A 24,799-nucleotide genomic window follows, 5' to 3' on the forward strand; every position below is an offset into this window, starting at 1 on the left:
TCCCTGCTGCCTGACCTCTGCAAATATTATACTTCTGTCTCCCCATCTCTGAAATGGACATCAAAGCCGTGCCTATCTTGGGGTTGCCGAGAGCAGAGGATAGAATGTAAAGTTTGTGAAATATGGATCCTGGGATAAAACACACACAAGCCAACCTTCATAGTGCACTTGTATATGAAACGCTTTACATGCACAATTGCATAGAACTCTCCCAAGAAACACAAGATGCCCACATCAGAGAGGAGATCACCAGGGTTCAATGATATGAGTTCCCCTCCCACAGTCACTACCTCCACCAGTCCCCATTCAGTGACAAGTCTTCCAAAGAAGTTTTTGTGGGCAGAAGAGTTTGTTAGACCAGCATAAAACTTGGACGAGGTAGCAGCCACAAGCCCCCACCCATCCCGCCAGCTGGTTCCCCCCTGTGCTCACCCCCATCCAGCCCTGGCCACCCCCCTAAAGCCAGCACATCTCCTTGGGAGGAGACCACCCAGCCCGCAAGGAAGTGCTTATTATCCCAGAGTGACAGGGCCACTCCCGGCCACGTCTCCAAGCCAGCCTGGTGCTCCTGCCTGCTGCCTCTGCCTTCTGAGCTGCCGGGGCTGCAGACGTCTTGGTCTTGGTTGGAGTCTCTAGGGCCAGATATAATAGGGCAAGCTAAAAATAACCAGGCGGGCGGCCACCACCGGGAGTGGGGGTGGGGGTGGGGGCCTGTGCTGGGCGCAGACACATGATCCCAGGGACCTGGCTGAGTGGAGCTGAGACCATCCGGCAGCCTGAGCACACTTCTGCTCCCTGCTTCCAGGACCCACCCGGCAAGAGGGCCCCTCTCCTCTGACCATCCGAGAGGAAATGCCTTTGACCAGCCACAGGACGGGCAGCAGCCGAAGGAAGGTCATCTGGGCTCTGTGCTTCCTGCTTCTGCTCCTTGAAGCAGGTTCTGCCAAGAATATCTGGAAACGGGCATTGCATGCGAGGCTGGCAGAGAAGTCCCGAGTAAGTACCTGGGCTGGGGGTGCTGGGAGGAGATGGGCGATCCCCATGCTGGATGGCATGCAAGTACCCCCCATACATGGGCTGGACAGGGCAGGAGTCTTTCTTTCTCTGAGCTGTGCCAAAGTCGGGTGGGGAGTGGATGGAACGCACAGTCCTCAAAAAGCTCTGTGCCTGGAAGTAAAGTAGCAAGGGACACCTAGAAACGCACAGGGGATAGGGATGTGCTTTTGCCTACCAAAGTTTACTTTCTCCTGACAAACAGCATCTGATTTAAAAGTCCAGGGACTTAAAACTGAGTGTTGTGTCTTAACAATCAATAACCAAATGTCAATAGGATGCAGTCGTGCATCCGTGCGGTTAGTGACTCATTCAGTAAACATTTAGTGGAAACTGCTCCCGGCCAGGCGCTGTGTGCGGTCCTGTGCACACACCAGCTCCCATCCTTGAGGGTGGCATAGTCGAGTGGGGGAGGCATTGAGTGACATGTGACAGCAATACAAAGGGATGGCATGATGTGGCGAGAGGTGAGAAACATGTGCCCTGCAGCCCTGTCCAAGTTTGAATCCGGGTTCTGCTGCTCACATGCTGTGTGACATCAGGAAAGTCATTTCACCTCTCTGAGCACCAATGAACTCATCTGAAAAAGACAAATTGAAGTGTTTCTTTCAGCTCCTTTCAACAAATATGTAAGTTTGATCGCAACTGTTTTCCTAGGACACTGTTGTCTTAGGCTGTGGGGACACAGACATCAGATCCCAGCCCTGGGGAACTCACGTTACCCCCATGGGCGTGGGGTTGCCGAGAATGAATGAAAAGTGAAAGGAAAACATTCACAAGTACACCTCGTTCTATTGCACTTCGCAGATACTGCTTTTTTACACATTGCAGATTTGTGGCAACCCTGTGCTGAGCAAGTCTATCGACACCATGTTTCCAACAGCATTTGCTCACATCATGTCTCTGTGTCACATTTTGGTGATTCACACACCATTTCAAACTTTTTCATTATTCCTTTATTTGTTATATTGATCTGTGATCAGCACTTTTCAGCCATAGAGTATTTTTTATTCACTTTTTAAAATTTAAATATAGTTGATTTGCAACGTTGTGTTAGTTTTAGGTGTACAGCAAAGTGATTCAGTTACACAGATACATAGGGAAAGTATTTTTGAATTAAGGTGTGTACGTTGTTTCTTTAGATGTAATGCCATTATACACTTGATATGCTACAGTATAATGTAAACATAGATGCACTGGGAAACCAAAAACATTGTGTGACTTGCTTTATTGTGGTGATCTGGAACCAAACCCACTGTATGTCCGAGGTCTGCTGGTAGCGTGTTTGGTGACAAGTGTCGAGGAAAGAAATAAAGCAGGAAGGGGACTAGGAGAGAGAGTAGGGGTGGGGGAGGGTGGCATTTTAGCTCCCCCACCCCAAAAGGGAGCACAGAGGCGTAGAAGTTTCAAGAAGATGATACTAGCACTCTTAGCATGTGTATGAGGATTAAATGACTCCATACGCATTGAGCTCTTGGTGCATAGTGAGTGGTCAATGCATCTTGGTGACTTTTACTCAAATAATTATGAAACTGGATGGTGTTTGCTTCCCCAGGTGGAAGGCAGGTTCCTCACTGTGGGACCTGATTCTGTCTCATTTGGTGCAGTGTTCCTGGTGCATTGCCAGGTATCTGCCATTAAGTTGGCACCCAATACATTCTTGTGGGTAAATTATGGGCAAATACAATGGAATCACAGAAGAAGGTGTGCAGCTCTGCCCCAGCATTGGGGACATTCAACCTAGGGCTTTGAAGGATGAATAGGAGTTTGCCAGGTGGAGAAGAAGGAGAGAGGATGTTTAATGACCCCAGGCACCATGTGATCTATGAAACTGTATTAAGGCTAATCTCAGTCTCCAGGACTCACACTCTACAGATTAAGCAGGAAGTCACACGGGTGTAGAAAGTCCTAGCAGCAAGTGAAATGGTGGTAGGTGTGTGGAAGGGGGAGACGGTTTGTGAGATACTGTAGTCATGGAGGGCTTCCTGGAGGAGGTGGACTCTGGCCAGATCTTGAAGTGCTATTAACAATTAGAAGGAGGAAGGATGTTCCTGGAAGAAGACTCAGCATGGGCTGAGGCACAGCAGCAGAAGGTCTGCATCTGCAGCCATCGAGAGGGCAGTCCTTGCTCTAGGAGAGGGCTCGTGTGCACAGAGGGAGAGACTCTTTTCTGGTTGGACTCCTGTGTGCTCTTTGCTGGCCCAACAGGACTATTTAGGCCTCAAAATATCCAGCACTTTGGTTCTAGGACCACAGAGAGATTTCCAGTACATCATCAGGCCTGATCTCCCCCTCATCCTGGAGTGTCACAGGAGCGGGTGCTGTGACATCTCACCAGGAGGAATGAGGAGGCCTGGAAGGTTGGGGACGATGGTTGCTGGGTATGGACCATGGTCCAGCTTCCTCAGCCCAGGATGGGACTCCTCTCAAGAATGATCTGGATAATTTCTCAGAGGTTCCCCTCGGGTCTGAGCTCTAGGGGCCCAGAGCAGTCACCTATGCATTCATGGTCTCCAGATGTCCCCTTCCTTCCTTGCCTTGCATCCTCATTCTTCCCAGGAGCTGCCTGGGACCCTCCCCCACCCAAATATACTACCTGCACTAAAACCCTAGTCTCAGATCTGTGTTGTGGGTTCAATTTTGTCTCTTCCTCCACCCCCCCAAAAAAAGATTTATTCAAGTCCTAACCTCTAGTACCTGTGAATGTGACTTTATTTGGAAACAGAGTCATCAGAATGTAATTAATTAAGATATTGAAATAAGGTAGGCTGATGTGGCTGGTGAGGTTATAATACAAGAGACACAGAAACAGAGACCCATGGGGAGAAGCCAGTCTGAATACAGAGGCAGAGATTACAGTGATGCACCTGCAAGCAAAGGAACTCCCAAGGACGGCCAGGAACCACCGGAAATTGGGAGAGAAATGCAGAACAGATTCTCCCTCACAGCCTCCAGAAGGAATCAGCTATGCTGACACCTTGACTTTGGACTTCTGGCCCCAGAGCTGGGATAGAACACTTTTCTGCTGTTTTAAACCACTCAGTCTGCAGTGCTTTGTTATGGCGGCCCTAGGACACGCATAAGGTCGGCTTCCAGGAACTGGAAGTTGCATTGCTTGCATGCAGCAGCCCTGATGGTGGACATTTCCCACATGAAATCAAGGCCAAAGTAGGGGGTGACTCACCTCACACTGTTTTGTCCATGGACAAGTGAAGCTATCACTGTGCCCTCAGAGCCTGGAGACTTTCCTCGCTCCTTGAGAGATGTGAGAATGCACTCCGGTAGGACCTCATCATCAGGACCACTAAGATGCATCCGTCTGGAGGGGAGGGGCTGATCTGTGGGCCCTGGAGTCTTCATGGCCAAGAGCCAGCAGGTCCTTCCCAGGGGTGGGAGAGAGGGGAAGTGGTGTGCCATGGTGAAGCCCCTCATGGTAGGCTTGATCATACCCGAGGACCCAGCCTAGAGCCTGACACATCACAGGCACTCAGAAACATTTTAAGAATTGGGGGGTGAGCTGGATAGATGGGCGGCCGGATCGATGGAAGGAAGAAGAAATAAATGAATAGTGTGACCTTGGAGGTGACTTTCTGCTCTCTGAACTTGGCTTCTTTGTCTTCTGAGGTTTCAGGCTTGAAATTAATTCCAGGGGGAAACGAACAAAGGAAAAAGCCTGCAGGGCCTGTGTGATGATAATCTGGGAGGGCATGTTCTAGAGGGAGGCAGGAAAGCAGAGGGAAGCTTACCTGACCGTCCAGAGCGGCACTGGTCACGACAGACAAAGTGGAAACAGTCCAGATGCCCATATGCTCTGAACAGATGAACAAAGAGAGGTGTATCCACACAGTGGAATAGTATTCAGCCATTAAAGGGTCTGAGACACGCTACAGTGTGGATGAACCCTGGAAACATGATGCTCAGTGAAAGGTGCCAGTCAAAGAAGGCCACATATCATGGGATCTATTTGTACAAAATGTCCAGAAGAGGCCATTCATAAGGACAGAAAGTAGATCCAAGGATGCCAGGGGCTGGGGGTGGGATGAGGTGATGTTTTAGAAACAGACAGAAGTGGTGATTGCACATTATTGTGAATTTCATCAGTGCCACAGAATTGAACACGTAAAAATGGGAAATTTTAGGTTATAAGTATTTTACCATGATAATTAAATAAGCAATGGGAACTTGAGGTCCCTCTTAGGGATTCTGTGAAGGTCCCCAGGATCCACGTGGTCGGGGGAGTGGGTATTGGTCCCCTCAGGTCCCCAGCAGCCCGGGAGGCCCTCAGGGCATTAGTTCCCCAGCAGAGTCCTGGTCAGGCTTGTCTAAGCCTCATGGTCTCCTCCTCAGAGGGCTGTTCCCGAATCCCCTGACATCCCACTTAGCAATCCCTTCAAAGTTTTCATAGCTTCTCTATTTCTCCTTCCTAACATTTAGCTCCAGCATTATGATCTGCATGGTTTGTTTAGTTTTTCATCACCTACTTTCACAGATGACCCATGTCCTGGAGCTGAACCACATGAAGGCAGGGGCAGTGTCTTCTGGTTCAGCTCAGCTCTGGTGTGGAATAAGACTGGAAACTCTGACTTTACCATGAAATGAAGGAATAAATTACATTAAAGCCTTCTAGAATGGAAGAGAAGAGATGGAAAGTTCTAGGAGACTTCCAGGTGTGCAACAGGGCTCAGTGGACACCAGCCGAAGGAGGTGGCTGAGTTCGCAGTCTTGCTCTCGACATGCACTGAGATGGTTTGTCCGGGTGTGAGATCCAGGATTTCTGAGTACCTCTCCGAGGAAGTCCCAGAGGCCAGTGTCGAGGTCAGGAAATGGCATTCGTCACCGCACACTGAACTCTTAAACCCTCTGTTCCAGGGAGAGACATATTTTTAGATCTTTGACGTCTGAATTCCAGAGGAAGAGCAAGGAAAGCTTAGAGGAAAATTGGCTTTCTTCCTGCACCCAAGCAAACCAGTCCTAGACTGCATTTTTGTTGGTCAGGCCGTTAAGTCACTGGAACATTCCAAAGGAGGGTAAAGTTCTTGCACGAGAATGAAGGGGTGGGAGAGCTGAGGGAGGGACCTGGGGTAACTGGGGCAGCTTTGGAGATTGGATTCTTTCTCCTTAAATGGAAATGGTTTAAATATTTTTCCTGATTATAACAACAATGATGTTTACTGAGAAAGACATTTCAGACAATACAGAGAGTCATAAGTAAGTAAAAATGATCTAAATTCTCCCTCTAAAACATTAGCTCTGTCGACATTCCGGTGTGTGTGTGTGTGCACCCAGACATTTTTGAGCAGCACACATTGTCTTCTTAGTGGTATTTGCTCATAGTGTTTAAACTTTTTATTGAGATGAAATTCACAAAATATAAAATTAACCATTTTCAAGTGAACAGTTCAGTGGCATTTAGTGCATTTGCAATGTTGCACAATCACCACCTCTGTTTAGTTCCAAAATATTTCCATCACCCCAAAAGGAGACCCTGTGCCCATTAAGCAGCTGCTCCCCACCCCTCTCCCCCTAACCCCCCAACCCCCGCCCCTGGCAGCCACCGATCTGCTTCCTGTCTCCATGAATTTCCCTATTCTGGGCATTTCCTATAATACATAGAATTTGTGTCTGGCTTATTACTCACACTGTTTTGCATCTTGCCTTTTTCACTGAACAATACGTGGTGAATACGTTAACATGATAGATCTGTGCCCTCTTTTCAAAGGCGTCTGTGGTGTTCCGAGGTACGGATGTGCCACTATTTATTCATCCAGCCTCCTCTGGTTGGACATCCACCCATTTGCTTCAGTGGCATCTGGACTTGGACTCGTGGAAATGGGCTTCCCACTGAAGCAGCCCAGAATTAGTATTTCCCTACCTGCTTCCTGACGCTCTCAGCAGAAGAATGGCTCTGCAAATCTATGGAGGCTTCCAAAAATATCCCCCCAAGGAAGGGGAAAAAAATAGCCACCAGGTTGACACCTTAAGGGAACAACCATTTTTATCCAAGAAAGGCACGCAGCCCTGAGACGTTCTTGTCTCAGTTGCACTAGAAATGTATGTTCAGCAGCTGTGCTGAAGCAAGCTTGCTATACAATCCCTTAGCAGGAATGACAAGAAAAGATGGAGATCATGGGTTGTCTGGGATTTTCATGGAGGACGTCGTCAGTCTGGGGTGAGCTGCCTCCTTTCTCAGAGAGATCTGATGTGGCAGCTGAGTGGCAATGGAGGGGACGGCTGGCAGGGGCTGCAGAGATGGGTTCTTACCAGAAAGTATACCTGCGGGAGGCAGCTAAGTGGCTACATCCTGAGCTGGTGCTGGTCCACAGGCAGGAGGCAGGGGCATGTGAGAGAAAGGGACCCTGAGCCCACAAGGTAAGAAGGCTCTCAAAGGTGAGATCCAGGTTCCAGGGACAGGAAATTGCCAGAGTCAGACAAACCCAGGTTTGAATCCTGCCTCTGTTGCTGGCTGGCAGCATGACACTGTGGGTAAGGTCGAGTATGAAATGGGCATGAAGGGACAACCCCACGTCACTGCAGGCCACTTGGTGTGCAGAGCCAACCACACAGGGATGGTGTGCGAGTTCATCAGTTCATACACATAAATGCCTAGGAGGACACCCGGCATGTGGATCACCGCCAGCAGGTGCTGCCCATCCTTGTCAAATCTTCATCATCACAGCTTTCTTTCAACCACAACAAAGAGGATCTGAGCACCTGCTATATGCCAGGCATGGTCGGAGGTGCTGGGGACACAGGTGGGAAGAAAACCAAGTCCTCAGGAGAGCAAGCTGTAGCAGGAGAAAAACAATAAACTAAATAGTGTGCCAATACACGGACCTCCCGAGGGTGATCAGGCTTTGGAGCTACATGAAGCAGGCAGAGGGGAACAGGGAGCACCAGATAAGGGCACATGTGAGCAGAGCCCTGGAGGAAGTGGGGGCCGGAGCCAGGCAGGCATCTCTAGAGGGAGGCACAGCCCGTGCAAAGGCCCAGAGGTGGGACCTCAGAGAGGCCTGAGCACTGACCAGTAATGAGGGAGGGGAAAGCGATGGGAGGCAGGGAAGGAGATGAGAGTAGTGGAGGGGCCAGGGTGTGGGGCCAGCTGGGGTCTGACCTTTAGTCTGAGGACTTCTGCCTTTAACTTTTGACCCCCTGGGCTCGAAAGTCATTGATGGGTGATCTATTTATTTCTTTGCTAGAAGTCTGTTCTTTCTCAGAACTCCAGGAACAGCCTTTGTATAGGACCTTCTGTGAGCATCACCTTGTATGACATGAAATATTTTTCAAAACATTTAATCCTTTAATCTGGGCCCCTCGGTGAAATCGGTCCTTTATCACCCAGAACCATCTGTTGTTTCGGCTGCACCGTAAATCACTGGGGCGATTTGACTTCTAAGGCGCTTATCTCCTTTGTTCTCTCCAAATTCTGAGAAACAACGTTTGAATTTTCCCTGGAGAGTCGTGGAGCATCTAAAATTGCTTTCTATCCACATGCCCCCCCTGCTGGGGGCTTCCATTAGGAAGTCACTGGACAGGAGGCATTGGAGATGGAGTGGAAAGCATTTCCCGTCTGATCTCCAGGTTGCAATAAATTTCATAAATGAGGCTTGATGTAAAAACAGGCTGGGCAGAAAAACCAGCCGTCCCTGCCTGGCCACGCAAAGGCATCCTCCACCAGCCTCTGAAGGAGGCCAGGGCAGCTGTCACCTTCGATTAGGATTAAAATGCTGGGGCCCCAACATGGGTCCGATGTCATTAATTCTGAAGAAACAAACTGAGAGTTAATGGTGTGGGATTATGTGCCCTGCTTGCAGCTTGGAAATTATTCATGAGGCTACAGGAATCAGAGAGACCGAAAAGGCTGAACTGGAGGTTAGAAGATCCAGGAGTTACAAGGTCTCCTCTTTGTTTTGGCTTCGTTTCCTTATCCACCAAATACTGGCTTTATATTCATTTTTACTTTTCATAAATTAAATAATTTATATAAGGGAGAAAAGAATTTTCTGGGTACAAACTACTATACACAAACTAGATCAGCAACAAGGGTTTACTGTATAGCATAGGAAATTATATACAATATCTTGTAATAACCTATAATGAAAAATAATCTGAAAAAATACATATATAACTGAATCACTTTGCTGATCACCTGAAACTAACACAATATTGAAAACTATACTTCTATTTCTCAAAAAAGGTGAATTCTCTGGGTGAAGCTTGGTTGGGGCCAGGAACCCCACCCTCCCCTGGCTGTCTCCCGCAACCCCGCCTCCCTGAGCCCCATTTAGTCACTGTTTCCTTATCCTCTGGCCCTCAGTCTTAGCCCTTGGGGGCCCCTGGGAGGTAGTTTGAAAACCGCTGGTCCTGGCAGTTGTACCCGCAGGCAGATGTGCTTGGTGGGGACCTGTTCTCAGTGACCTGACGCCCCCTACAGGGTATTGGGAGCAGCGCATGGAGTTTGCAGCCACTGCAGTAGATGGGCAGGAAGGACGTTCAAGGATCTTTGGCGGTTGAAGGCATCTGTCATTTTGTAGCTTGCCTTTTAAATTTTTTACCAACATATCATAAGGGCTTTTACTGTCATTAATAATTCTTAATAAGTACTTCTACTTTTTAAATGTTTTAATTGTCTTCTTGAAAATGAAAAAAATGTGTTCATGGCAAAAAAAATGTGTATATATATATATATATATAAACCATGCAAAAGAGCATGTAATGAGGAGAAAAGAGTGTTCAGTAAATAAGGAGAAATCTCCCTTGGCTTCAGAACTTAGTACTTCTCTCCAGAGGCAACCTTTGAAAACGGCTTCTTGTGGATTCTTGTATATCCTTCCAAAAAAGTTCTAGGCCTGTATAAATACATGCATATTACATGTGTGTGCCTATGGATATTTTAAGACATAGTTAGGTGCAGAGCATACAGATTGTTTACACCTTAATTTTCTTCCCAAACCACCATCTCTTGGGGATCCCTCATAAGCAGGTTTTTTTTTCAGTTGAAGTACAGTCGATTTACAATGTTGTGTTAGTCTCTGATGTACAGCATAGTGATTCAGTTATACACACACACACATATATATTCTTTTTCATTATAGGTTACTACATGATAGTGAATACAGTTCCCTGTGCTAAGAAGCAGGTTTTAAAGGCTGCATGCTATTCCAGTCTGCAGACATGCATTATTTACTTGGACAGTATAATGGGCAGGATTTTGAACTATGTATATGTTGGGGGGTGGGGGGTAAGTAGGTAAAGCATTTTAGATGGGGCTAGCAGCTTAGGCATAAGTAGGAGACAGAGCAAGCCAGGATGTTTTTTTCCCCAATGAACCGACTCTGTGTCTAGCTGTGTGTGTGTGTGTGTGTGTGTGTGTGTGTGTGTGTGTGTGTGTGTGTGTGTAGGGAGATATAAGAGTTGCCCTCCATTCACCACACCTTCAAATCCAGAAGCAGAACAGTCCCGGCATGGATGGGGTCTGATGTCAGAGGGACCCAGACTGGGTTCCCTGCTGTGACTTAAACTCTCCCAGTCCCACCTCTAAGATGCTTATTTTATTGGTTATTCATCCATACTTCCTAGACGTTAAATAGTTGATCATATTTTTAAATTTTATATTGAAACATTGTACCAAAAAGTGCAAAAATCCTGAATCCAGCTCCATGAATACTCACAAAGCAAACACACCATGTAACCATCACTCAGATTAAGAAACAGAACAAGGCCAGCCCCCAGGGTCACCCCAGGCCCCCTTAAGGTCACCACTCACCAGGTGACCATTCTCCTGACTTCTCACACTCGACATCAGCTTTGCCTGTTTTTGAACTCAAAGTATAAATGGATTCACACTGTGTGTTCTCCTGTGAGCCAGCATTTTCCCCCCTCAATGTTATGTTTCTGAGGTTGGTTCAAGTTTATTGTGTGCATTTATTCATTTTGTGGGTGATTTGTAAATTCTCAAAGCTCTATATAAACATATGCATTATAAGAAAGATATATGTATGTAAAGAAATACACATATGTATCTATGTGTTTGTGTGTGTGTTATATATATATACACACATTATAGACCCTGGTCCGTACGTACGTATATACATCAGGATAGATGCTTAACATACAATTCTTTTCCAGATTCATATTTGCTGCTGATGGTCTTATAGTTAGTTCAGTTTGGGGCTGTTACAAAGAGAAACAGCATCTTTTCATCCTCAGAGCAACCAGCTGAGCCTGGCTCTGCTGTGATTACACGAGGACGCGGCGGTTCAGAGAGGCCCAGCGACTGGCCCGCGGCGCACAGCTCGCGGCGGCGCTGGGATCCGCTGCCGCCGCCCCGCTGACACCGCCCTCTTCCCGCAGGCCGAGGAGGCAGGCGGCCCCCGGCAGCCCCGCGCAGACCGCTGCCCGCCGCCCCCGCGCTCGCTGCCCCCCGGCGCCTGCCAGGCCGCGCGCTGCCAGGCCGACTCCGAGTGCCCGCGGCACCGACGCTGCTGCTACAACGGCTGCGCCTACGCCTGCCTGGAGGCCGTGCCGCCCCCGCCAGGTAGGCGTCCCCCGGTCAGGGGGATATGGGACGGGGCGGGGTGGGGGGGCACCAGAGGTGAACCGCCCTGCCCGGCTTTGCGCGACTGGAGAAACAGCTGGGCTTAATTAAACGTGAGCCACCTAGGCGGGCCCATCTGTGAAATGGGAACACAGAGCTCCTTGAGCAAGCGTCCAGCCGGATGAACGGAGCACGTGCTGTATGCGGGGCTCGCCATTGCCCTCAGGGCGCTACCGTCCAGGAGACGCCTGTTTCCCGGAAAACACCTCTTCCTATGAAGATGGGGGGGGCTATTTTATAAACAATCCAGATTTCCAGCTTTTCTTAAAAATCCTAGACCGCATTCCCTGGGCCACTGTCTGCTGGAGCCTCAGGTGCCCCTAGGTGGCAGGGGGCCCCCTCCAGTTTTCCAGGAACCCCACCAGGCCCACTTCACTCACGATGCCCTGCCCTGGGGATGTTTGAGATGGAGACCAGACACCTTAGTTATCCAGGTGGGGTGCGCCCCAGAGAGGATGGAAGATTCAAATCTACTAGCTAGCTGGGCACCTCCTTAAATCCCCACCTGTAAAGCAGGACTGAAATGAGAAGGCACAGACCACCGGAAGTGCTAGGAGGAGCAGAGAATCCATAGGTTGCTTGTTGAATCTCAACGTGAATCTCTTTGGGAGAAACAGTCCTCAGAGGTTCATCTTTGGAGGGAAGGAGTTTCTGGAGAGATTTGGCAGGGGAGGGAAGGGAGCCCCGGGAGAATACTGTGGGGGTGGGGTGGTTACGGGCAGCTACCTCCCCCTTGAGGGAGAATCTGTGCCCCTAAATGCTTGCAGTGGGTGGGCAGTAAAGTTTCCTCCACTCTCGGTTCTGCTCTGGGCTGAGTCTTTGATAGATAGCAGCCTGCTTTGGACTGTACTTTCAGCGAGAGGTGTGGTCCCCCTGCGGCCGAGGCAACAATGAACACATTTTGTTTTCTTTGGGGTGAGGTCACAGCGATGACAAGGGACTCAGCACCCCTTAATTATGCTCATAATGACAGTCTTTGAGCACAGTCTCTTGGCCAGGCTGGATCCTACAGGGCCTTTTATAAGAAAGACAAATTGGCGCCCCCTCCTGGTGGAGGAAGCACAGAAAAGTACTCCTATTTGGTTGGACAGGTCAAAAAAGTGCCCCTTCCTTTGGACTGAGAGCATAGGGATCCCAGCCTCACTTGCCGCCTAGAACAGGTGTTTTTGAGCAGTGCACAAAATGTACAACTGTCCATGACATTCCAAATAGCCTTTCCTTACATCATTCTCAATTCATGCTCACACAGTCCCATGGGGTGAAGAGCCTGCTATCTGCCCTATTTTACAGCTGAAGACATTGAAGCTCCGAGAAGCTGAATCCCTTACCCCAGGTTACAGCAGGCAGACCTGGAGTTTCAACCCAGTTTTCTGACTATGGAGAAGTGTTCACTGCCTTAGGCTCTGAGTGTAGGGATGTGAGGCCTCTGGGCCCATCTGCGGGATCTGTCCCAGCCCAGAACATCCTTCCCCCAGATACCCACACAGCTCACTTCCTCACCAACTTCAAATCTTAGAGGTGGTCACTTTCTCTGGGAAGATTTCTCTCTCTAAATGGCAGTCTTTCTTCCGGCCATTCTGTACTGCCTTCCCTGCTTCAGCTTTCTTTATAGCTCAGTCTGGAATATTGTGTTTTATATGTTTACTGACTATTCCCTTCACCTGAAGGTCGGCCCCATGAAATAGGAAGTTTGGTCTGCTTCATTCACTGTAAAACCCCCACTTCCTAATAGTCTCTAGGCACATAAAAGCTACTCAGTGAGTACTGAATGAATCAATGAAGGCCTAGCTTTCACTGGCCAGCAGGAAGGGCTGTCAGAATACTAATTAGTCACAGTAAGAATTATAATAATGGTGTATAGCACAAGGTTTCTCACCCTTGGCACTCCTGACATTTGGGATTGTTTAACTCTAGTTGGGATGGGGCTGGGGGGCTGACCTTGGCATTACAGCATGTTGAGTTGTATCCCTGGCCTCTACCCACTAGATGCCAGCAGTACCCCATCCCACACTGTCACAACTAAAAATATCTCTAGACTTTGCTAGATGTTTCCCTGCGGGACACAGTTGCTCCCCAAAATTGAGAACTGCTCAAGTCTAACATGACTTGAAATGCACCAGGCCTTGTGCTAAGCAGCTTACACACTTCCCTTGCAATCTGTGTGTGGGTTCCCTCCAAAGCAGACCCCGAGATAAGGTTTAGGGTGCAGGGAGCTTATGTAGTAGGTGATCCCAGAAGGTTCTAGTGAAGGAGCAGAGAGGCGAGACCCTGGGCCCCCAGGTCTTTAAGGTCTGCAAATTGATAGGAGGCTTTGACCAAATTTAAGTATTCCAGGAAGTATAGCAAAAGGTGTACATTTCCCTATACAGGAAATATTAATAAATTTCCTATTTAAAAAAAATTAAGTTCTGTTACTAAAAAGAAGAACTTTTGCTGGAGGACTGAGTTGTTTCTCCTGCAGGGAGACTCTGTGTTTCATCATGAGATGTAGGCTCCCCCACCTCCAGAGGCTAGGGCATTTCTCAGCTGCCTAAGGAAGGCCTCGGTTTAACCATGAATTATCTTGTTAGTTTTAGACTGGCTAGTGCAGCCGAAACCTCGATGGCTTGGGGGCAACGGCTGGCTTCTGGATGGCCCGGAGGAGGTGTTGCAAGGTACCTGCAGGGTGAAGTCCAGCCCTACAGCAGAGCCAGGCTGACCCCAGGAAACTGATAACCAGGGGCTGCCCGTCCTCCCGCAGGCTGCCTGTGCTCAAATACCCACCCCAACACGGGAGGGGATGGCTGGGGCGTGGCCAGGCTCTCAGAATCCCCAGAACAGTGTGGGGTGTGACTGTCCCTTGGAATGGGGCCTCCTCCCTGGGTGGAGAATTCAGAAGGAGGGGGCTTGGGGTTGGTTTTCAGATCCTTAAAGTCACCACAGTGCTTCACTGTTCCCTGCCAAAGTGGCCTCCTTCTGGGGTGGGTGGAGAGCAGTTTCTTAAATGAGCAGCAGACAGGCCCAGGAGCCTGGACCACTGTAGGGGTGCGGGTGTGACCTTTGCGTTTGAGCAGCTGGGCTCGTGACTCTGCACACATCTGTGTGCATGTCTGTGTCTGTAGGACATGTGGCTCTGCATGAAACCGTGTGGCTGTCCTTGTAGCTGTGTGTCTGAGTATTTGTGCATTCATGTTCATGCATGTATGTAGCTGTAGGTATGAGTGTGTGTGTGTGCGCGCACAGGATTTGTGTGCATGTGGACGTGGGTGTGGCTGGCTGCATGTGTGTGTTAGGACTTGTGAGATGGTGAAAAATGTGTGTGTGTATCAGGATTTTGGTGTGTGAACACGTGCATACATGTGATTGTAAGCAAGAGCATGTATGTTTCATCATGTGGGGGTGAACTTACATGTACGTAAATCATGATGCATGTGAGGGCGTGTTGGTACACACATGCCACTGTGAGTGAAACCCAAGGCACAGCCTGGAATCTGGGGTGTAGAGCCACGTGGGGAGCTGCCCCTGAGAGCCTGGTGTGTGTCCCTCCTACAGCAGAGGCCTGCAGCACCACAGAGGATGGGGCAGAGCCGCTTCTCTGCCCCTCGGGCTATGAGTGCCACATCCTGAGCCCAGGTGACGTGGCTGAGGGCATCCCCAACCGTGGGCAGTGTGTCAAGCAGCGCCGGCCAGCAGGTGAGTTAGGACACCCAAGCCCCACCCACCTCTCCCTGGAACCTCCCCTGGGAGACCTGTCCTGAGGAAGCTCCCAGACCCCTGAGCCTGGCCCCACCCTCCTCCAGTCCCCCCTCTTCCCTGCTCCTAACCCTCCTCATCTGCACAGGACGTGGGCCAACCCCCTCTGCTGACATTGCTGCATGATCAGTTAGAGCACAGGTACCTGACTGGCTGTAAAACCTGGCAGGGACTTCTCTGAAATAGGTTTTATGACTTTGATGAGGGCGGGATGTGAGACCTGTCCACCTGGGGTATTGTGAGCCAGGCTCTCTCCTGCGTAGATGACTTTTGTTGCAGTAAACACACATCAAAAGAAGATGTTTTCTATCTTGCAGAAATGCAGGTATGTGGAGTGGTCCCGCAGTGGGGAGTAGGGTTAAGGTGTCAGGAGGCTCCAGGCACACAGAGAGCCCAGGAGTGGAGGTTTTCATGAACTTCAGAGTGGCTTCAAAGAGTGCCAGTGGGCTTCACAAGGACCTCTGCTGGGACCACTCAGTGTGACTTTACTATTTGTCTTTGGAGACAAGGCAATAAATAAATAGAGTGAAGGGAGCGAAGAGCTTTGCTTTAGTTTGTATACTTTCCACAGGAGGGCAAGGACAACAGAGCCAGGACTGTTGGGGGGCGGGGTGTGGTGGGGACCACTCCTGCCTCGCAAAGCATGAGTGGGAGAGGTTTGGCATGGAATTTGGCAGAAATGGGTGGCAAGCAAGAATCTGGCACTTTGGGGAGACATAGGGTGACTTGTCAAAGACGAGCTTATGGGAACTTTGAGACCACACAGTCCGGGGCCCGTGTCCCCAGATCAGCATCTCTGAGCCCTCACAGCTGAGGGCAGCACCTCAGTCAAGACTGAGGGTAAGTGCAGCAGACCTATTGGCCAAAAGAATCTGGTGCATTGTCCCAAAGCATTTTCCCCTGACTTGAGAATTTCTTTCTCTAAGGTGTTTCAAGAACAATATAGACATTAAATCTGTTATACATTTAGCATCGTTATCTTTGCAAATAATAGAATTGTGAGACATTGAACTGTCTCGAGAATCCTAGTTCCTGGAATTCTGAGCTTTGAAAGAAAATTACATATAAAAGGATTGGAATCACCCAGGAATCTGCGGTTTCTGCTACATCTCCCTTGCTCTTGGGAATCACAAGTGGGTTCTCCAATCAGACAGCCACGGTTCCAGTGGCCCCTTGGCCCCTTACTGCTGAATGTGGTGAATAGCCCAACCGTGTCAGGCCTCACTTTCCTTATTTGTTAACTGGGCTAATAGTAGTTAAGCAACAGACTCTTTGAGGAATAAATGACTTAATCCAGGTAAACAGGCCTGTTACTTCTCAAGCACAGAGCAGAATCCCTTCTGTTTACACCACTGCTGTTTACACCACATCACACTGCAGGTGGCCGAGGTGTGCAGTCCCTTGGACGTACCTCCCGAGGACAGGCCAGCCTGTAGGAACCTGCTGGAATATGGATGGAATAGGCTTTTCCAAAAGAGCTGCAGGGCAAGTCAGGACTTTTCTGGACTGAAATGTCACTATTACAACTGGAAGGGCCTGGAATTACTGCATCTTTCTCAGCTGATTTGCTTGTTCAGTTAGATGACCTCCAAGATCAGCATAAGCTAGACATGTTCAAAGCAGTTCTCGAGGGACCAAACCAGTTCAAAAAAGACTCACTACCAGGATGGAGATAAACAGAAAGAGTGGATAGTCAGGTGACTGCACTGATGATGCCTCTGGAAGATTGAGGACCTCGTGGTGCTGTCCCTAAGCTTCAGTGCAAGCCTGCAAAAGAAGTATAACCAGGAGCAGCGGCCAGTGTGATTGAGAGTGTAGCCTTGGCAAGTATACTGAAGCTCCTGCTGCTTGCTCTACTGGGAGCAATAAAGTCCTTATCTCTGACCTGGTAGGATTCTGTTTTCTTGCCAACATCCATGGAATCGTAACAGACTAACTTATTAACTTGTAAGTTCGGGGGAAAGCAAATCACACACCCAAAATCTATGACAATTAAATTTTAAGTTAAAAAAATCTGTTTTGAAAAAACTGAAAATCTGGAACGAAAAGCAGTATGGAAAATCCTTGGATTTCTAAACCTGCTTTCATTCTCTGCTTAATTTTTTAATTAAAAAAAAAAGAAGTTTAAAGATCCTAAAGGACCTCTTATCAGTTTTAAACCACACCCTTCCTTTCTTTTTTCTTTCTACTTCCTCTACAGTAAGGTACAAATTTAACAAGCTTTTTAAAAACAAAATAAAGCCTAAATCATAACCCAGAAAAAAAAAAAGAGTGTAACCTTGGTGGTTTGGTGTAGCCACTATGGAGGACAGTATGGAGGTTCCTTTGAAAACTGAAAATAGACTTAGCCTATGATCCAGCAATCCCACTCCTGAGCATATATCCAGAGGGAGCTCTAATTCAAAAAGATACATGCACCTCAATGTTCATAGCAGCACTATTTACAATAGCCAAGACATAGAAACAATCTAAATGTCCATTGACAGATGTCTGGATAAAGAAGATGTGTTATATTTATACAATGGAATATTACTCATCCGTAAAAAAGAATGAAATAGGGCCATTTGCAGCACTATGGATAGACCTAGAGATTATCATACTAAGTGAAGTAAGTCAGGCAGAGAAAAACAAATATCATGTGATATCACATATATGTGGATTCTAAAAAAAATTATACAAATGAATTGATTTACAAAACAGAAAGAGACTCACAGACATAGAAAACAAATTTATGGTTACCAAAGGGGAAAGGGGATGAAAGAGGGATAAATGAGGAGTTTGAGATTTGCAGATACACACTACTGTACATAAAATAGATAAACAACAAGGACCTGCTGTATAGCTCAGGGAACTACATTCAATATCTTGTAATAACCTGTAATGAAAAAGAACATATGTATAACTGAATCACTATGCTGTACACCAAGAACTAACACAACATTGTAAATCAACTATACTTCAATTTAAAAAAAAAGAGCGCAGCCTCAGAACCACTGAAACAGATTCAAATCCTGCAATTTTCTTCCCAGATGACCTTGGGCAGCTAACCTTTCTTAGCCTCAGTTTCTTCATGTGTAAAATGGAGCTGGTGAGAGTCATGAGAGTCACAAGTGTAAAGGCTTCTTGGGGTAGTTATGTGGTTTGGATGAGAGAACACTTATAAAGTGCTTAGAGCAGCCCCTGACACAGAGTAGGTCCTCAAGAAATGTGCACTGCCATCACCTGTGTTAGGGGAGAGGGAGGACGTGAGATCAGAAACTGGCCCAGACAACGCACCCGGCTAACGAGGAGCAGAGTGGGAATTCCAAGCCCGTCCACCTGCTCCAAAGCCTGGACACGTGCGCATGTCTTCCCCTACCCCTCAGGAATGATCTGAGCCTTCCAGATGGAAATGTGAATAACATTTCCCCAAGCTTTGTCCCCACAGGCTGTCACTTAGCAATAATTGTTGATGGTTGTACAGGAATTTGCAAACATCTTAAATTCTAACCACTTCCCTTGGAGCCTTGGTCTAAGGGAGGAAAGGGGCACTCTTGTCTCGGGGTAACCAAGGAAGAAGGCTTTTATTTAAAAAAAAATTTAACTGCATATTTGAAATAATTTCTGACTTACAGAAAAGGGGCGAGAAGAGTCCCTTGGACCCTCCACCCTGATTCATCAGTTGTTAAAATCCTGTTTCCTCTGTCATGCTCTCTCATTCTCTCTCTCTCCCCCACCCCATACTCTCTCTCTAAATCTACGTATTTATTTGGGGGACTGCTTGAAAGTAAGTTGCTGATCTTATGCACATGCCTCAGATGCAAGTCTCCCCAGAGAGCCGGCTGCTCAAGGGTGCTGAGGAGCATTCAGATTTCACAGCCTGTCTGCCTGGACCCTGACATTTGAGGCGTTCATGTCTCTCTCAAGAGGAAAATGAACATTGACACACAAGGTTGATCTGGTTTCTCAGAGAGCAAGGTTGGGGTCCTCAGTGCACCTCCTGAGTGAGTTCAATGACTCTCCAAGCCTGAGCATCCAAGATGGGGGAGACACAGGGGCCCACACTCACCTCTGACAAAGTGACTACACTGGCTGCTGCATGAGGATAATGCGGTCACACAGCCAAATGGAGCAGGGGCTCCAATCAGTGGATTTATTTTGTAAAAGGGACTCACACCAGGTGTGAGAAGGGAGCCCAGTTCTGCAAAGACCACCATCTCCTTTCTGGGACATTCAGGGATGGAATCCATCCCCAGAGAGAAGGGAGGAGCAGGAATGTTTCAGAGAGCCTCCGGCCTAGAAAAATCTTGCTATTTGCTTCAGAAAATAGTCAGAAATGGTTGTCACCGAGGTTGCTGATAAGTTCTCTGCCCAAGGGTGTGGACTGGCCCCTGTACAGTAAATGGCAGTGCTGGTCATGGACACCCTGGTGATTTTTAGGATGACCACACAACAGAAGGAGAACAAAATGCCCACTGATTGCATAAATATGATTTTTTATTGAGCTGTAATTGACATACAGTATTAGTTTCAAGTGTGCAAATGTGATGTATTGACATTATAGCAATCAGACCAGGCTGATGCGTGGAGTTGACTGTTGGAGGCATTGCCAAGTGAAATGTCTGCATGATCGGCCAGATTTCTCCACTCTCCCACGTTAAATTTCCCCAGCTCCATCCATAAAATATTTTACTGCTGTGATCGGGTCAGGGCTGAGGAGGGGGTTGGGATTAATGATAGCTGTGGAAATTTTGTGGTGGAAATTCTTAGTAATTTGAGACTCAGGGAACTGCCAAGAGTTGACTGCTTTTTACACACAGAAGTGGCAGTTTCATATGTTTCCTTCTAATATTTGCATATACATGTTTTAAATGAAATTCTTTCTTTTAATCCCTCAAAATAACTTGAGATATTCATTGTATGCCCATTTCCAGGTGGGAAAACTGAGGCTCAGAGAGGATAGTGAAGCAGCAGGGTGAAGAGTCATAGGCTAGTTGTTTTGTTTGTGGTAATGAGATTCAAGTCTCTTCATTCCCCCCTTAATGGAGGCATTGGGGTTTGAACCCAGGACTTCATGCACGCCAAGCACACGCCAAGTATGTGCTCTACCACTGAGATATACGCTCCATTCCTCGAGTCTCTTTTGAACAGACTCAAAAAACTGCTGTTTGTCCCCCACGGGAACATATTTTGTCATGACATTTGCTGAACAATATGTTGGAATTGGCTTCTAGTTCATAAGAGAGTGATTCACAAGCTTTTTTGGTCTCAGGACCTCTTTAGACTCAAAAATACTGAGAACTCCAAAGAGCCCTCTTTATGTGGGCTCTGGTTGTGGGTATTTGCTATATTTGAAAGGAAAGCAGAGATATCCCAAATATTTATGTGTTAATTCATTAAAAATGATGATAGACTCACTATGGAGTAAAACAGGAATAAAATTTTTTTCTTAAACATAGCTATACTTTCCAACCCATGTGCAGAGTGAGATGTGTGTTATTGTTTCCCATGTTTACAATTGTAATATGTGGATTCACAGTACTGGGTCTTCACATCAGCTTCTGCATTCAATCAGCTGTGATGTCACACTGTACATGCGTGAGAGAATGAGAATGGAAAACACAAATAATTCCTTAGTATGATTAGGAAAATAGTGTGGCCTTGGAGACTCCCCAGAAGAAGTTTAATCCTGTCACTTCTTTTCCAGATGGACGATTCTTCCGACACAAATTTTACAAAGAATATCCAGGTAAGAGAGGCATTCCTTCCTTGCAGAGGGTACTCAAAAGGGCCACGGGCATTTCTGGGGTGAAGAAGAGAAAGAAAACCCCATGGACTGTTAAGAGAGCCACAGTTTGAAGTTGCTGTGAAGGAAAATGAGTGTGTTCTCCCTGGTGGCTTTTACACTGTCAGACGGCACTTTAGGGGTGAGGTGGTGGGATGCCAAGATGCTTCTGTTGTGAAAATTTCTCCTCTGCCTGAGCAGTCCTCCAGGTGGCATCTGATGTGGGCAGGAGCCATTCTAGGCTGCAGGCTGGGACTGAGGCTGCAGCTTAGGGGTGTCTTATAGGGGACAAAGTAGGAACTAGGATTGGGAAATAAAACAGAAGCCCTGTTGTCTGTTGGTGGGCAAAAGAAGGGCTTACAGCAAACATAGCTTCACGCTAAACATCAGAACCTGGGACTAGACATGCAAAAGTTCCTCCTACTTTCATTCAAAAAATTGGAAAATATGGCTGACACCATTCTTTCATCCTATCATCTATCCAATTATCCATTGATCCATCCATGCATCCACCCATCCAGTCTTCCATCCATCCATCCGCCCATCCAGTCTTCCTTCCATCCATCCAACTTTCATCCATCCATCCATCCCTTCATCCATCCATTCAGCCATCCATCCATCCATCCATCCATCCTTCCATCTGTCCATCCACCCATCCATCTATCCACCCATCTATCCATCCATCCAGTCTTCCATCCATCCATCCATTGTTCCATTCATCCACTATATCTTTTTTAAGAATTGACAATACGTATTTATCAAACATTGCTTTTCATCTTGTGCTGGAGATTGAGGCTACATTTGTGACATGGCAGACCTAGTCGCTGTCATCATGCAGCTAATATCAAGCAGAAAATTAAAACATAAATAAGGCCCAAGTGGTTATTTCCTGATAACAGTGATCAGGACCACTGAAGTCACATACAGGATGCTCTGAAAAGGACACCTTAGACTAGGCTGTCAAGGAAGGCTCTCTGAGGAGGGGACATCGAAGCCCAGTTTAAATAAGAAATAGTGGATGGAGGAACAGCAGGTGTGAAAATCCTGGGGTTGAAGCAACTTGGCCATCACAGCAGCCAGGGTGAGTGGTGAGCAAGGCAGGAGACAGCTGGAGATGAGGCCAGATGAGGCCAGGGACCATGGGGAGGAGAGGGGGGATGCTGGAGTGGGGACTGGCTGACCTCATTTGGGGGACAAAAGGGGGCAGGGCCAGAGGGCTGGGCCAGGCTGAGGTGTTTGGTCTTAGTTTGGCTGGTGAGCCGTGAGCATTTGAGCAGGAATGGGCACACCTGCCCTGACAGAGCCCAGTTCTTTTCACAGAGGGTGCCTTCAAGAATGTGGCAGAACCTGGGAAAGGACAACAGAGGCACTTTCCATAAAGTGATGGCAGCAGGTGAGTGGGAGGCCTGATGAGTCAGGGCAGGAGTGGGGCTTTACCTGTGGGTAGGATTTTCAAATTCCTGTATAATTGTAAAGTGAAATTATGTGAGAGCTTTGAGTGTGATCAGAAGGGGAAGTTTCTACAACCTGTGGCCCTAAATCCTAAGGCTAGACTAAGTTGCAACTTATTTTCCATCCCTTTGCCTTAATGGTTCCATGAACAGGCAGACACATCCTCTCTGTCCCATGAAGGCGGGCCCTCTGCCTCCCTCCTTCTGTCACACGATCCTGTCAGGGGCCAACTCTGATGGGCAGGAACCAGGTGCTAAGTGGTGATGGTGGAAATACCCAGCAGGCAAGCCCACATGGTGCTGGGGGGGGACACCATGGATATATCAGGGCTCCTCTTCTCAGGGTTTATTTCCTAGGAGGAGACTAAACCAGTCAATCAGCAAATCAGTAAGAAAGGCAAAGATTGCAGTGGCGGGAAGGAAGCCAGACAGACAGGCCATGTGATGCAGCGTCGCTGGGTGGTGGGGGAGCTGCTTCAGAGGGGGGTCAGGAAGGCCGCTGGAAGCAGGTGACATCTGAGCCAAGATTTGACACGGTGCTCAGGCAGAAGGAGTGGGAAGGCAAAGGTCCTGAGGCAGGAAAGATCTTGGCTTCAAGGAACCACTGGGGCAGGAACAGAATGATGGTGGGGGAGGCCGGTGCCAGAGGTGAGATGCAAAGGACCAGGGTACAACTGAACACCCACCCAGTAAACGAAAGCCCTTGACAGCAGGCGACTTCCCCCAAATGTCCTTGCAAGGCATACCCCAGGTTTTAGATTCCAGAATATTCAGGTGTGAGTCCTCCTGGAAAATCTAGAGCTGTGGGGATTGATGTCTATTACCTGCTGATGACAGGAACAGTCCTTAGAAGGGGTCTGACCCACCTGAGTCTGTGAACCTTAAATGGGGAAGTGCTGGGGCCACTGGGGAGAGCAGGACTGAGGGAGACAATTGAGGATGGCTCTCAGGAGCCAGCTGGCCAGAACTGGGTTTAAATTCCTGCTCCACTACTGGGTGACCTTAGGCAAATGACTTCAGTCCTCCAAGCCTCAGTTTCCACACCTATAGAATGGGAGTGATGAGGAGGGATGTATTAGGATCTAAGGAAGATGATACCTATAGAAGAGGGAGATCCAGACAGTGGAGCTCACGTCTCCCCACGAACACATCAAAGATAAATCTACAGGTGGAGCCACTCTCACCAAAAACAAACTGGAGACTAGCAAAAAGACTCTCGTACAACCGAGGCTGTAAGAAAGACCCACAGGAACCTGGTAGGAAGGGCAGAGGCAGATAGTACCCAGAGAGACTGAACAGCGAGTTAAGAATTTAATCTCAGAGTAAACTGGCATCTTTCTGGTGTTTCTGGTGGGTGAGAAGGATGTGGATGACATGCATTTGTGACCCCACGTTCTGCCGAAGCAGAGGTTCATATCCATTCCTTCTTTGCTTCCCTTTCAGCCAGTGCACAAGAACATTCCTCCACTTTCTGCTAAGCCTTGGAAACAGTTGGGTAAAAAAATGTTTTTCAACCCCTAGAGGTCATGCCCAGCTCAACAGAGCATGACCCCAGAGATGCTTGGAGACAGGACACCTGGCTCTCAACCCCCGTGGGGCCCTGCCTGGCTGGGTGACTTTGTGGGAGCCACTCACCAGCGCCTGGTCCCTGTTTTATGATCCTGGAAAGGAGGCACACCAAGCAGTCCCCTTGACCTTGTAGCTCCCTGGATCGTCCGTGGGAAGAAGTCACTGCCTTTGTGAGCTGTGTGAAGCCCATTTTTAAGACAGAGTTCCATGTCTTGCTTGGTACTGGTTTCTTCCAGGTTTGACTCCAGGAGGCACGTACCCATCCCACGTGTTCTCAAGATAAGTTTGCTCATCATAAAATGGAAATGAACTTACCTACTCATGCTTGATTCATAGTTTTAACCACCTGGTGATCTTAAATTGGATGTGCTGAAGCCATTGAATCCTAGGGGTGGGAGGGTGGGGAGAGGGGTGTTACTGGGATGAGGTGTCAGCTCAGTTCTGCCCAGAGAGTCCAGGGTTTAAGAAGCAGAGCTGAGGGCCTGCTTGCCTCTTCCCAAGTGGAAGCATGAGGAGGCCTTGCCTGGGATCAGAAGATAATGTTGGTTCTGTGCTACATCTCCTGAAAGGGAGTCCCCTGCCTCCCCCTTTACACCATTCTTACACATACATCAAAAAGAAAATATAAATGAAATA

At 48.0% G+C, this 24,799-nt stretch overlaps 1 protein-coding gene across 2 annotated transcripts; it reads left to right on the forward strand.

Annotated features, from left to right (window-relative positions):
* Positions 1-501: 501 nt before the first annotated feature.
* Positions 502-24,477, forward strand: WFDC1 (WAP four-disulfide core domain 1). 2 transcript variants are annotated; one of them, XM_072967838.1, is made up of 8 exons: positions 502-622; positions 806-996; positions 11,404-11,587; positions 14,218-14,301; positions 15,179-15,319; positions 21,066-21,107; positions 22,464-22,536; positions 24,038-24,477. In XM_072967838.1, the coding sequence occupies exons 2-7, from the start codon at positions 853-855 to the stop codon at positions 22,520-22,522; spliced, it is 654 nt and encodes a 217-aa protein (XP_072823939.1). In that variant the 5' UTR covers positions 502-622; positions 806-852; the 3' UTR covers positions 22,523-22,536; positions 24,038-24,477. The 2 variants fall into 2 exon arrangements, with proteins under 2 accessions (XP_072823939.1, XP_072823938.1); XM_072967837.1 differs by having other exon boundaries at positions 531-652.
* The last annotated feature ends 322 nt before the right edge of the window (positions 24,478-24,799 follow it).

This window comes from Vicugna pacos, chromosome 9 (genome assembly GCF_048564905.1).
Source record: "Vicugna pacos chromosome 9, VicPac4, whole genome shotgun sequence".
Classification (NCBI taxonomy): Eukaryota; Metazoa; Chordata; class Mammalia; order Artiodactyla; family Camelidae; genus Vicugna; species Vicugna pacos.

Excerpts from the sequence above, each read along its gene's own strand:
- WFDC1 (XM_072967838.1), top strand. The coding sequence starts at position 853 with ATGCCTTTGACCAGCCACAGGACGGGCAGCAGCCGAAGGAAGGTCATC. Across the intron at positions 997-11,403 it reads GGCTGGCAGAGAAGTCCCGA|GCCGAGGAGGCAGGCGGCCC; the intron begins GTAAGTACCTGG and ends CTCTTCCCGCAG. Across the intron at positions 15,320-21,065 it reads CAAGCAGCGCCGGCCAGCAG|ATGGACGATTCTTCCGACAC; the intron begins GTGAGTTAGGAC and ends CTTCTTTTCCAG.